The following is a 14111-nucleotide window of genomic DNA, read 5'->3' on the forward strand; positions in this document are numbered from 1 at the left end:
TATTTTACTATTTAGGATTGCATATAACACTGTCCCTGTCAGCAGTGTCTTAGTCTAGCATGTTGAAGTTGAAAGGTTGGACTCAGTGATCTTGGAAGTCCCTTCCACCCTTGATGGTTCTATGGTTCCATACACTGATCCTAGCCTGTGACTATCAGAATATTGCAGTTTCTCAGTAGTGTGGAGGACTCAAGGCTCAGGAACAGCAGTAGATAAATACAGGACCTGCCATTAGTCTGAATTACAAACAAGAAGCAAAGAGTTTGATCGATTTGGACAGGCCTGGAGAGGTTGTTCAGTTGTGGTAATTAATAGTGAAGTGCAAAGATGACTGTCAGGACCTTGACTCTGCAGGCTTCACACCTTCTGCCATGTGCCAGAGCTGTCACCTGTGCAGGTGTCCTGGGGGCCCTGGACAGGTTTTCCTGGGTGCAGCTGACAGTCAGTGCTGGTGCCTGTCACACACAGATGTGCACGAGATGGGCTCCAGATACAGATGTGCACGTGGCTGAGGTCTGTCCTGAGAGTGCTGTGCTCAGAACCACCACAGTGCACAGCCCTGCACCTCTGCCCAGCCTCTGCTTCCACCTCAGCTGAAAATCCCTGCATAAACCTGCCTGTGCTCTCTCTTTGCAGCACAACATGCCCTTCTGGAGGATCACAAACCACGCCGACCTCGTGTCCCTTCACCAGGCCCTTGAGTTAGACTTCCTGTAAGAAGCTGGAGCAAAGATGTCACTGCAGCTCCCACAAGCCCTCTCCATTACTGGGGGAGGAAGGCAGAAATCTCACATGTTTGGGGACTCACTTTTCAGCTTGATGAAGAAAACATACCTAATGCAAACTGTACAGTGGAATGTGACAGCAGGTCGATCCTTGGGAGCACGGGCCCTGCCAGTTCCAGAGGTGTCCTGTAAAGAAGCCCTAGACTCAGCAGAGCTAGAGCTTGTCTGCAGAAGGGACTTAGGGAGCCAGCTGAATGCCTCTGGCATGTGTCTCCAGAGGGAGGGGCCATAAAACAGCAGATTGATTTGTAAGAGCCTTCTCCTTTCTATTCAGCTTAGTTGTAGAACCCAAGTAAACACAAAACTTTATTTTTATAGGAAAACGCTGATGGCAGAGCTTAAATCTCCCTTGTTTTGCAAAGCCGAAGAGCTATGGGTTTTTTTCATAGGAAATATTAATGACAATGTCAAAAATACCTCTATTGCTGTAAAATGTGTCCTATCTCCTTCCCTGGGTGTTCAAAACAGTTAATTTATTACAATGTCCTTATGTTATTTCCTCAGTATGGGATGACTGGAAAATACAAAGGTAAGGGAATGCTTCTGGGATATGTGGTTCCTTGTAGAGGCAAGTATTGGTGTTCTGAGTTGATCCCAGTGGCTTCTAGTCAATGTGTGCACAAGTCCTTTTAGCCAACAGATCACTGGATTCCAGCCTTGGTCTGGACTGTAGATCCCACAAATTTTCCCTGCAAAGAAAAATGAAACGGCCTGTGAACACCAGGTTCAGCAGACTGGTGCAGACTGCTCAGATGTGACCAGAGTCCTCACCTGGACTAGGAGTAATCTAATTCCTAAATCCTCATGGATGTTGCAGAGAAGGCTCTGACTATGGTATAACCTTCACCTCTGTGTTCCTGACCCTATTTGTAAGTTCCTTTTAGTAGAATCAGATCCAATTTTCTTATATTCTTTTCATTAGCCTAACTACATAATGAAAAACAAACGCCTTGTTAAGAGGGACTTAATTTTCTAAGACACTGTGACTTGGCAGCATGGGGCACTTGGGAGGAATGGTGATGCTGATTTTTCTGCTACTGTCTCAGAATAGAGGCTGGAGTCAGTGACCTGCAGCTCCCCTAGCCAGGAGCAGCCAGCTGAGGACTGGGGCTGGCACAGGGACTGGGTTTGTGCCAACTCAGGCAGTGTTTGGTGGTCTTTCCCCATCTCCTGATGGCACCAGATCAGCAGGTGCCCTGAGGACAGGTGTGTGCTGTGCCCCAGAACCTGCTGCTGCTGCTCCTGAGCCAGACCTGTGGCTGCACCCAGACCCCCTCCAGAACGTGGTCATCAGCCACCAGGAGACTGGGCTGAAAATGTGTCACTGCAGGGAGGACACTGACCCATACAGGCAGGGGTGTGTTTGCTGCATTCCTTTCATGGCATTAATTACTGAGGGTTAATTTCCATCAGTGCAGGAGGAGCTGCTGGGCCAGCTGTGCCCTGGGAGCATCAGCTCCAGTGACCATGGGGCAGAAGGTGCCTAGAGCCAGGGGTTTGGATACCTCGTGCTCAGGGACTGGACCTGGGAGGTCTATTTCACATGGTACCAGTTCCAGCTTCCCTTTGGGTTTTTGTTTTGTTTTTTTAGATTAATTAAATTGGAATCAAAGGCGATTCTCTTTCTCCAGGGTGGTCACTGGAATCAGGAGTGATCTGCTTTCCATTCAGCTCCTTGCCAGGTGTTGGCCTTGTGCTCTGATCCCCGGTGGATCCTGGGTCTGTGTGTTTCCCCAGGAGCTCTGCAGCAGGAACATGCTGTCTTATATAGGAGCTGCTGCCTGTCAGCAGCAGAACTGCTCATCCTGTGGAAAATCTGAGGAGTCTGCTGTGGGTGTCACTGGGCAGCTCAGCAGAGGAAGGGGGGTTTGGCTGCCCTGCGGGCAAACAGGCTGTGCTGGGAGTGCTCAGCAGTGGACTTTGGAAAGGGGAGCAGGACACAGGGATGTTCTCTGTCTACACCACAAGGAGAGCTCAGGTGTGTTTGCACCTGTTCCAAGGCAGCTGAGGCAGCTCCAGCTCCCTTACTGCTGGGTCCATAGAGTCCAGTTCCTCTGGGGTCCCTGTGAAGTGGCAGAGCTGTGGTGTGGAGCAACCTCCTTGCTCCTAGGCTTGGAAATGCCACCAGAGGATCAGGACTTGGTTGTAGTCACAGAAGAGTCTGTGCTGATGCTGAACATCCCTCAGCCCATCCAAAGGTCTCCTGTAAGCAGGTCTGGGAGCTGTCCCAGCCTGTTCAGCAGCCTGTTGGGAGCACATCTCGTACTCCAGCTGGCTGAACTTTGGGATTAAACCCTGTGCCTTAACCTCCCACCACCGGCACGGCCGAGCAGCCCCAGTGCTTCCCTCCCATCGGAAGCAGCTGAGCAGAGCCGTGCTGGAGAGGGGCTGGGTTTGCCCAGGCACTGGCAGCAGGTGCTGCACCTGCAGGCCTGAGCTGCCTGGTAGCTGGCTGTGCTTTGTGTTTGTTTACTTCAAATGTTTTAGGGAAATTTTAAGATGTTGGTAAAATTTTAGCCGAGTGCGGAACTCGCAGCCACTGACATTTCATACTGGTATTTATATGATGTTTCCTTGAATGTATGTAAAGTACTTTTATAACAGGAGGTTGATGGTACATTTCTGTGTTTGTTAATAAAGGGGTGACCTGGCTATTTTATTTTTTTCCTCTACTGGCTGAATTTAAGCCTTTTCCTGTCTCAACTGAGGCAAGAACAGCATCTCTAACCAAGCATTGATTTTCTCCTGTCTCTGTCACCAGTTCAGCTACAGTCAGGTCAGAGGTAATGGGAGAGCAAACCTGAACACCTGAAGGACAGTCAACCTGCAGGCCCAGAGCACCTGAGCTCACCTGGGTGCTGTTGGCTTCCCCTTCAGCTGAACACAGCCACAGAGGCTTTAAAAACCACCTGATCCACTAGTATTTGTTGCCTCCAACAGCCCTTGGGGAGATGTCTGTGCTGGCACTGGTGGGAAGCAGTAGGACCCCCAGAGCCCACAGCACCTCTTCTGCTGTGCTGTGAGGGGGGTGAGTCCCAGGTGCTGCTGGCTGTGGGGCCTTTGCCTGTTCATGGTGTGTAATGGGAACTGTCCTGTGAACTGGAAAAAAATAATAAAGTCTTTATTTTCTATAGTCAGTGCTTCAGGCTGGTCTCTGCCCCCTTGTCAGTCCCTGCCCCTGTGACAGCCCGAGCCAGGTTTGGCAGCACCAGGAGCATTCAGGGTGCCACAGGTCACAGTGCAGCCACCAGAGCCCCCGTGCCCCTGGGGAGCCAGTGGGACAGGGACCTGCTCCTGGGCTGAGGTGGTTCCCAGGGGAGGCACATGGTGCTTCCTGCACAAATGTTCCCTTCCCATTTTCTCCTGTACAAGCAAACACCTCTCTCCCACCCTCTGCTGCAGTGCTGCTGGCCTTGGGCAGGGCTGAGCTTACAGGGGCAGCTGTGAAACAGCATTTCAGCTGCTCCTCCAGCTGCATCCAGATGCCTTCCCTGGTATGGGAGTTCCCTCTTGGGATGGGGTGCTGGGAGGGATGTGATGGAGGTGAGGAGAAGGAGCCAAAGGTCAGTGCTGTGGGCAGCCAGGATGTGCCACAGCTGCCAGCCGGGCAACAGCAAAAGGCAGGGGCTGCTCTGGGCACTGAGCTGGGGGGAGGCAGCCCCACCTGGGAAATGGTGGGTATCAGTGCCTTGGAGCTGGCACAGCACTGACCACTGCCAACCACATCAACCTATGGCTGAGCAATGCCATGGCCAACTCCAGCCTGGTCATGGCCTTGGGAGCACTGCCCAGGCCGTGGTGGTGGGAATGGCACCCAAGGGAACATCAGGTGTCCATTATAAGCTAGAAGCCCTGAGCCACCCTGCAGCCACTCCTCCCAGCACAGGCCTCCCTGAACACAGTGATAACAGGTGAGCTTTGACCTTAATGTCAAAACTAACACAAGGAGGAAAATCCCAGCTGGAAACAGGTCAGATAGCCACAACCATGAAGGTAACAAGTTCTCCCTGCCCCACCACCCATATCCCTGCACAGCAATGGCAGCAGCAGGCACAGAAGAGGCACGGAGAAAATAAACCATTGCTCTTGTTTTCATTTTTCTTTTTTGAAAAAGCTAGTAATAAATAACAAGAAAAGCTGCCACAGCAGTGCAGCCATTTGGCACAGTGTGCTGGACTCCTCGAACACCATGGCTTTCCTTGAGGGTACAGCCATGGGAGCCATGCTGAGTACCATGGGACTCATCAGGTGTTTCCACACCACCCCTGGTTTCTGCCAGGTCCCTCCAGCTGTCCAAAATAACAGCCTGGGGGGCACAACCAGGGGCACAACCAACAGGTGTACCTCCCTCTACAGTCCCTTTAGAGGAGCTGCCCTCAAACTGCAGACTCTGCAGCAGCAGCCCCGTTCAGGAAGTGCTGCCGTGCCGGCTGGGAAAAGGCAAAGTGGGTCTGGGCCAGCCACTGCATCCTCCTGTTCACAAGGTCTGGCTCCAAAAACGAGCGAAACTCAACCTCATCGCTCCCTCCACTGGCATCCACCTCGTCTCGTCTGCCTTCCTGCTGCACCTGCACGTTGGGGTGCAGCCACTTGTAGTAGGTGACCTTCAGCCCCAGCCCCAGCAGGTAGCAGGGCAGGGCAGCAGAGACCACCGGCAGGAGGTAGGAGTGCTCCTCAGAGGGAGCCGGGCCCCAGAGCCAGGCCAGGGCCAGCAGCGTGCTGTCCACCAGGATGAAGCCGTGGTAGATGATGCTGCGGTGCAGAGTCCTCCCCTGGGCCACGTTGAACCAGCTGAAGTAGAGGATCACGGCCACCATGGCCCGGTAAAGCCGCTCGGGGCCCGGGGATTCCATGAAGTCCGTGCCCTGCAGGCTGACCCAGAGGAACATGGCCAGCCACACCAGTGGGAAGTGCACAGCCACACCATAGGGCCAGAGCAGGGCAAAGAGGGCGACCACCAGGATGCGGGGGCAGATGAGGAAGAGGTTCCACAGGAAGTAGATGACGGAAGAGCCCCGGCTCAGCTCGTACTTGTCCTGCAGGAAGGAGCGCAGGGACTGGTGGTAATCCAGCAGAGACCAGGACACACACAGGAACGCCGTGCCCATTCCCAGGCCTGCAAACACAGAGGTGAAAATGCTGAGGGGGGGACCAAGAGGTGGCCCAGCGTGGCTCAAACCTCCCTCTGACCACCACAGCTAAAATGAGTTTTCCCCCAGCTCAAAAAGCAGCTGCTGTTAGGGTCAGAGCATCAGCACCTGCATCTTTCCCCTGACTTTCTGCCCTCCCCAAGGACAAGGAGGCTGGTGCCTGCTCAGAAGATGGGGAAGAAGTGCTGGGATTGAACAGCTCTGCAGAGCCCATCTCCCATGCATGGAAGCCCACACAGGCAGGTGAGTGCTGGTTCCCACGTTGTTGGGCTCCCCATTTCCCTGCAGTGACACCTGCTCACCACCCCAGCAAGGGCACCATAGCACCTGCTCAGCAGCCTGTGCTTTATCCATACCAGCATCAGCCCCTCCCTACTCCCCAGAAGGCATCTGATTACTCACCTGACCCTCAGCCTCCCCTGGGGCACACAAGGGATTGACTACAGTGGTTCCCCAGCCTCAACCTTCCCCCGCCCTAAGCCCAGCATGACCCATTGGGGCACTGAGTGCAGGACAGGGGTCCACCCTACAGTGTGACATGTCAAAGGAAGGAGTGACATGGGAACAGAATGACACTACAAGTGTCCTCCAGCCCCTGGACAGCCTCTCTGATCTGCCCCACCCCTACCATGACCCCAAGCGTGCACACCCACAGCCCCAGCCCCCTCACCCTGGGAGAGCTCAGCCTTGTTCGTCCGCAGGATAATGTAGAAGAGCAGGGTGAGCTGCGGGGTGTTCTCCAGGAAGGTCTCGAAGAGACGCAGCATGCTGATGTCGTGGCAGAGGAAGGCCATGTGTCTCTGCTCATCCTCCTCCTCTGCCTTGGCCCAGCACACCTTCCAGCCCACCTTCAGCGCATGGAGGCACCTGCGTGGGGACCCAGCTGTGGTGAGGGGCCACCAAAGGCACCACACACCTTGTCCCTGACAGGTCAAGAAACTCCTGACAACAAATCCCACTGATTTATGTCCAACCCCTCCTTCCCCACACACCAGAGTAGCCGCACCGTGCCCAGCCACGGCGGAAGTGCACGTGTAAAAACCGAGCAGGGACCCCAGCGGACCCGCCTGGATTATTTATTCCCTTCCCCCGGCTCGGCCTCGCTGCCCCCCTCAATGCCGGGAGGCCAAGGCCGTGGCGAGGCCGTTCCGCTTGTCTCGAGGGAGCGGTAACAGCACCGGGAGACAGCGAGAGCCCGAGGGAAGCTTCACTTGCAGGGACAAGCCCGGGGCTGGGCCGAACCGCTGTGCGCGGAGGCTCCGGGCCCCGCCGGCCGCCGAGGCACCGCTCACCGGCCCGGCTGCCGGGAGCGCCGAGAGGCAGCGGCTCGGGCACCGGGGGCAGGCTGGGGCCGGGCGGAGCGGGGACACGGGGGAGCGCGGCTGCCGTACCTCAGGAAGAAGCCGAGCTGTAGGAGGTGCAGGGCGGCGAGCAGCGGCCCGGGCACGGCGGGGCGCAGCGCGGGCGGGTCGGAGCGCAGCCACAGCCAGCTGCAGGCCTGGGCGGCGGCCGAGGCGGCGGCGAGCAGCGACAGGGACAGCGCGGCCCAGCCGGGGTGCCCGCGCCGCGCGTACTCGGCCGCCACCCACCCGTCCATGCACAGGTCCAGCGTCGCCGCCACCGTCCCCGCCGCCGCCAGCAGCAGCTGCAGCGGCCCGAAGCGCGGCGGGGCCGCTCGCGGAGACATCGGGGCCCCACGGCCGGGCCCGGAACCGGCGGCGGCGCCGGCACGGGCCGGACCCACCCCCTCTGGCAGGGCCCGCCCCGGGCCCGCTCCCTCCGCCCCGGGCCCGGCCCCGCGGCCGCAACCCCCGGCGGCAGAGCTGCTCTGGGCCTTCCCCGGGCGGCAGCGGCCGGCCCTGCCCGCTCCTCCCGGCCCGCCCGTGGCCCTCAGCGGTTCTGCTGCAGCGGGGCAGAGCCGGGCCGAGCCCTGCAGCCGCCGAGCCGCGGCTCCCTGCACAGCCCTGCCCGCGCTCCCCGAGCCGCCGCCGCCGCAGCGAGCGCTGAGCGAGGCCTGAGGCCGGGAGGTGCCCGTGGTCGGGACGTGGGAGCGCTGCTCGGACACTGCCCTTCTCTGCTGCTCCCCGCAGCCCGCGCTGCTGAGCGGCACCTCCGCTCGCTCTGGGACACCGGGCTGTGCCCCGGGGACAGCCAGGGTAGCACAGGCTGGAGCACAGCGGGGCTGGGGGCTCTGCTTCAGCCGCCCTCCGCACCGCCGGCGCCGGATTGTGCTGTCCGACTGCACAGCTGCTCTCCGGGCTGCCCGCCATTCCACTCGTCTTCACTCCAAAAATCCTCAGGGATTTTCTTCCTAACCTGCACATCTCCTATACAAAGGAAATTACAGTACTTTCAGCTTCAAAATATGCTGTGCTCCATAGCCAGACGTTCACGTGTTACACACCCAGTGTGTGGTTTACCCACAGAGCGCACCACGGGCTGCAGCTGTGCCACTGAACCAAGCAGGATACTGGGATTTGCCCCAGCAGAATCCCGCCAGGGCACAGCAGAGCCCCTGGTCTCCCAGCCATTCCCATGGATGTACCCACAAGGAACCTTTGGCAAAGCCAGGTCACTTCACGAGTCCCAGGCAACAGAAACTCTACCCTACCCTCCTGAACACCCAGAGCTCCAGACTGTGAGCCCTCTGAGCACGCTGCTATTCCAGCAGGCCCCGTGTCCCTGGGCATTTAGCAAGCTGCGGTTCAAGGACAGGTCAGCACAGCACAGCAGCTCCCTCCTAGCAGGCACCAAGTGCGGCTCAGCTTGTAAGATCTGAGTCCTGCTTTTCAGCAACATCTTCACCACGAAAGCAGAAAGCAGTGGTTCTCACACCTACACTACACATGTGAAATGCTCCTGAATATTCATGACTCTTGAACTGCTGCCATTACAAATGCAAAACGATCATCACAGGAAGCTCACCAGAGACTGCAGGGACAGTAACACCCTGCAGCAGCCACCAGGCAACCTCCTGAACACGGCAGGGGGGGCAGAGAAACAGGAAACACAAATCCTTTTCCTCCATCTCAATCCACCACTAGTGTCGACCTGTATCCTGTTTTTCTGTTATGCTTAAAAAATGGTTTAAAGAATAAAACCTTGTTTCACATGGTGTGAGTCATGAGCTTCAGCTAAAAGCACAGGATGCATGTATTTTGGCACAGGATGGCAGCTCCAGTTCTGAGCTGGAGGAGACCCACAGGGATCCCTGAGTCCAACTCTTTGCTCTGTACAGGACACCCCAACAATCCCACCCTGAGCCTGAGTGTGTTGTGCAAACAATTCTTGAGCTCTGGCAGCCTTGGGACAGTGATCAAAGTCTGTTTTGGTGGCAGAAATGGTTCTGGCCCTATTTGGAACACCAATACATGTTGTTTCCTTCAGTAGTACAATTATTTAATTTCTTAGTGGCCAGACATTCACTTCCATTTGAACCTTCAAAGTAAAAAGCTAAGGAAAAAAATAAGGATAGTTAAAATGAAAGCAGGAGCTGTGCTTTTATCCCCAAGTTTTGTCAAGCAGTTTTCTTCAAGGCAGAAAAGCCTCTGGGAGTCACACACGATGCAAGGCGCCCCAAGTTAACATTTTATTGGAAAAGTTCAAAAGCTCTGGTAACAAAATCAGCCCTCTCTAGTACAAATATAGATTTAAATGCAACTAAACAATACAAACATCTTCTCATGATTGCTGTACATAAATGGAAGGTTACTCCTGGCTACCCACTTTGTGAAGAAAATGGCATGGAAGCTGAGTTAGGAGAAACAGCTCTAGAAATACAGGACAAAACATAAAGAGGCTCTTCTTTCTAACAGGCATTCTCTAAGGAGCCAAAACAAAGTGAAAGCTCTGAAACTCTGAGGAGTTCAGTTTTCCCATGTCTGTTTATGCTTCCAGTCACATGGTCAGAGCATAGAACCAAGCCCAATTACCAGGATCACACACATTCTTCTCATCCTTGAATTCCAGGGAGCCCAGCATTCACCGAGTAACAGGACTTCCCACAAGGAGCAAAGGTCACCCTCCATGCAACAGAGCTCAGCAAGGTATCTTGAAAGATGGACAGACATTTGCTTGGAACTAGTATCAGATGGAAGGAATTTTAGTCAGCATCTGTTGACTTGTAGTGATCATCATCCACCGTGGAGTAGATGTGTCCCTCGCTGCTGAGGAATTCCACAGCTTGCCTTGAAGAAAAAGCCCACAGTGGGGTAACTAATCAGCAATTACTTAACAAAGGGAGGTAAGTCACCACTTTTCTCCAGGTAATTCCCATTTACAGACCCCATCCCCACAGTTCCCTCCTGGCAGCTGCCAAGGGAAGGTCTCGGTGTCTGTGTCCTGTGGGCAGTGTGACAGAGGAAGTTTCTCCAAAGCTATGGCAATGTGCTCCCCCTAAAGCTCAGACTCTGCTGGAGTCCCCCCTCTGCACTTCCCAGGTAGCACCCACCACTCTGCTTCAGAGGGCACAGAACATACAAAGGTCATGGAAGGTAACTGACAACTTTTGGAAGTCTTAAGAGGAAGTTTTAAGAGAGTGAAGTAGAATAGAACAGACTACTCCTAGCTATTTTATCAGTGTGCAGAGAACAAGGTAGTCCTTCAACAGGAGAAATGCTACTGAGGCACTGCAGTATATTGCCATTGAACTGATAAACAGCCTGTTTTGAAAACAAGGAGCAATGCAACTGGCAAAATCTCATTCAGAGCAGTGAATCTTTCAAAAGCTCTGGCTCCTGTGACCACTGTCCTCCCTGCCTCTGAAAGGACTGCCTGGATTTCCTTCATTTCTACACACTTACTTGATCGTTGACATACTCATACTGTGGAGCTGTTGTTTCAGGTCTTGTAGACTCACCCCCTCTGGGACATGGCAACTTTTGATCAAGTTCAGCACCTGGGTGAGCAAGAACCACACTGCATCACTCTGGAGGAGCCTCTGCTGCCACTGCTGTGCTCCCAGAGCAGCTGCTGGCACCCACCTGGCTCTGGTACGGCGTGAGCCCGTTCACTGGCAGGCTGCCACCTCCTCTGTAGCCCCCCATGTCACTTATCCCAGTGGAGGAAAAGGACTGTGGCACTCTTGATGCTGACTGGAATGATGAGAATAAAAGTGCTGTGGTTACCCAGGCTGCCCAAGCCCGCAGAGTTAAAGACTCACTGTAATTTCTAATAATAAAAATAGCTTCTTATGGAAGTGGATTGCAACACAATCTCTCTCCAAAGAAGCCAGGGCTCCTGTTACACCTTCAGTGTTGCCCAGCTTGAAGCTTTCCAGCCCCACAATGAGGCAATTTTCCCAGCAAAAGGCCCCTCTTTGGGAGATCATCACTCACCCAGGAAGGGCCACAAGAGAATCAGGATCTTTGTACGTACCATAAGATTTTTTCTGAGCATCATATGTGCATTGACAATTTCTAGTATGTGTGTGGTGAACTCATTCATATTTTCCAGAGGCATGATCTTAAATGCTACCAAGCTCTTCTTATTCTTTCAGAGGAAACAAACAAACAAACAAACAAACAAACAAAGAAAACAATTTACAGCAACATGAAGCTGCCTAACAGCCAACCCAGCCACTCCCTCCAGGAATGGGATAACAGTGGGGAGAGAGCTTCTCCACATGCAGCTCATCTAAAATGTTCTAACCTACATCTTGTGCTGCTTTTGGCTGGGGTACAGCAGCATGGGCTAGTTTTGGATTTGTGCTGGAAACAGTGATGGTGATGCAGGGATGTTTTAGTCACTGCTCACCAACCCTTGCACAGAGCCAAGGGCTTTCCTGCTCCTCACACAGCTCCACCACTATTAGGCTGGGACCCTCACTGCCCCATGGGAGAACCCAGAGCAGCCAGTGTCATGCTCAGTTACAAAACTGGTGAAAGGGGGAGGAAGAGGCACACCTGCCTCCCCATGGGATGTGTGGAGTGAATTCCTTGTTTTGCTTTACTTATTAAACTGCCTTTATCTGAACTCATGGGTTTTCTCACTTTGACCCTTCTGATTCCCCCCATTCCACTAGGAGCAAGTGGGACAGGGATGTGATTTTGAAAGACAATGGAGACAAAATCATTCCCCTTTCTAACCAGCTGGTGATTAACTGCACCTTGCCTTAATGCACATATATCATTAATCGAATATTTAAACCCCATGAGCTACATGAACTGCTACAAGGAGTCTCCCCATGAACGAGAACTTGGTCTAAGCTTGACCAACACCCCAGAACCTGGTGGAGGGAACTCTGGTGTGGTGAAAGCACACTGATGATGAGGGGAATTTTGAAAGGATTCTCATTTTAAATAGTCCTCTGCACTCAGAAACAATTAGAAAATTATTAAATACAACCCTGGCAGAGACACTGAAGGATTTGTCCAGAGACCAGCTGGAGTGGATATTCCAAAGTAGCCCCTAGCACTAAGGCAGATCCTTCACACCCCTGCTCCAGCCTCATGGTCACGACTCACACACAGGTAACATGACCTTACCTGGAATGACCGAAGGTGACCAGCTACTTTAACGTAAGTTCCTGGAGGTACCACAACATTCTCACCTCCTGCCTCCTAACAGAGAGAGGGAAAAAACAGAATTTTGCTGTTCCATGTTGCCATTTCTCAATTATCACAAAAAGCAGCTTAGCAAAGCAGGCTCATCTCAAGCAAGCACAAAAAACACACATTCCTATGTCCAGTAAAAGCAGTTAGAGAAACACAACTGTAAATAAAAGAGAATAAAAACATTGGTATATATTTCAGAGCAGTCAGAGCCAGCTGTCTGCTTTGCTGTGTCTGTCCACTTATAAGGTTCTCACAGTGCAACAAGAGGAAAGGAACCTCAAATTGTAAAAAATTAGGTCTTGAATTCCATAATCTGGCTGGGGGATGGGGTGGACCAGAGGTGTTTTTGAGCTCACGCTAAACTTGCAGTAACGCAACTAACATCTACCTGATTCCCTCTCAAAATTGTTCATCTGAACTCAGCTATACCAAACAGGCAGACAACCACATACAACACCAGTGACCTCTGCTACAGCAGCATCTCCCTTGGATTTCAGGGACATGTTATCCTTAAAATACTTTCCAGAAAAGCCTCATCAATGATCCTTATGGGTTCCTTCCAGTTCAGACACTGTACAATTCTACAACCTGCTGCTCTCAAAAGCTGCTTAAGCAGCCCGTTCATAGCAAACCCAATGCTTACATCGGTATCAACCCACTGCCTGACGTCCATTGGGGCCGCCGTCATGTCGTCCACTTTGTAGAGGATGTTGGTGGGCGCCTTCTCGGCGTGCCGGACGATGCCCACCACGGTGACCTGCGGCACAGGAGGAGATGTCTCTGGGGCCGGCCGCGGCTCCTCCCGGGCCGCGGGTCCGTCCCGGCGCCTACCTGCGAGATCTCCACATCGCAGATCCGGAAGGTCTCGTCGACCTGCTCGGCGGCCAGCAGCTGCGACACGGTGCAGGGCACGATGTTCTGCGAGCGGCTCCGCTGCAAGGGGCGGAGGGGCCGTCAGAACCGGCCCCGGGCCCGGGCCCCTTCCCGCCGCCCCCGCTCGGCCTACCTGCTTCTTCTCCGCCTGGCCGCCGGCGGGCGACCCGAACCCGCCCGGGGACTGCGTGTAGCCGCCCGGGGGCCCCGCGCCGCCCATGCCGCCGTACCCGCCATCGAAGTTTCCTAAGCGGGGAGAGAGAGGGACAGTGAGGCGGTGGCGCAGCCCCCTTTCCCAGCACTGCCGCCATCACGGGGAGCCGCGGCGGCGGCCCCTCGGGCCCCGCGTCCCCCGGAGGCGGCGAGGGCGGCCCGCGGGGCCCCGCACGCACCGTGCCCGCTCCACATGGCGCCGCTCCGGGACCCGCCGCCGCCGCTCCGGGACCCGCCGCCGCCCGCCCGCGCGCCGACCCTCGCGCGCTGCCACCCGCCGCCCAATGCGGGAGCGCCGCTCTGCCGGCCGCCAGCCAATCGCGTCCCTCCGCCTTCGGGCTCCTTCCAATAGAAAGAGGCCGTGGGGAAGCCGCGGCTGCCATTTTGAGGGTGGGCACCGCCCGGGCTGGCACGATGACGGGGTGAGGCCTGACGTGGGCGGGGCAGAGAGAAGAGGCGGACCGAGCATAAAAGGCGTGAGGCGGGGCCCGCCAGCGCTCGACCCCGCCCGCCGCGCGGCGCGCGCCCGAGAGGAG

At 54.9% G+C, this 14111-nt stretch overlaps 3 protein-coding genes across 9 annotated transcripts in view; 1 reads left to right on the plus strand and 2 right to left on the minus strand.

Annotated features, from left to right (window-relative positions):
* EYA3 (EYA transcriptional coactivator and phosphatase 3) overlaps window positions 1–3918 on the plus strand; it is a 42252-nt gene extending 38334 nt beyond the window's left edge. For all 7 annotated transcript variants that reach the window (XM_066335109.1, XM_066335110.1, XM_066335108.1 and 4 more), the window contains one exon: window positions 637–3918. In XM_066335109.1, coding sequence (XP_066191206.1) covers window positions 637–717 — 81 coding nt within the window. In that variant the 3' untranslated portion in view covers window positions 718–3918. The remainder of the gene's footprint in view (window positions 1–636) is intronic.
* Window positions 3919–4860: 942 nt separating this feature from the next.
* XKR8 (XK related 8) lies at window positions 4861–7670 on the minus strand. The gene is made up of 3 exons (XM_066335122.1): window positions 7327–7670; window positions 6606–6802; window positions 4861–5901 (listed from the first exon to the last, which is right to left on the minus strand). Exons 1-3 carry the CDS (start codon window positions 7620–7622, stop codon window positions 5162–5164), a joined length of 1233 nt encoding a protein of 410 aa, XP_066191219.1. The 5' UTR covers window positions 7623–7670; the 3' UTR covers window positions 4861–5161.
* A 1830-nt stretch (window positions 7671–9500) lies between these two features.
* On the minus strand, window positions 9501–13990 carry RPA2 (replication protein A2). Its single transcript, XM_066335013.1, has 9 exons — window positions 13755–13990; window positions 13496–13608; window positions 13321–13422; window positions 13133–13246; window positions 12421–12495; window positions 11312–11425; window positions 10918–11028; window positions 10738–10832; window positions 9501–10122 (listed from the first exon to the last, which is right to left on the minus strand). The coding sequence occupies exons 1-9, from the start codon at window positions 13768–13770 to the stop codon at window positions 10038–10040; spliced, it is 825 nt and encodes a 274-aa protein (XP_066191110.1). The 5' UTR covers window positions 13771–13990; the 3' UTR covers window positions 9501–10037.
* Between the last annotated feature and the right edge of the window lie 121 nt (window positions 13991–14111).

Source organism: Sylvia atricapilla, chromosome 24 (genome assembly GCF_009819655.1).
Source record: "Sylvia atricapilla isolate bSylAtr1 chromosome 24, bSylAtr1.pri, whole genome shotgun sequence".
NCBI lineage: Eukaryota > Metazoa > Chordata > Aves > Passeriformes > Sylviidae > Sylvia > Sylvia atricapilla.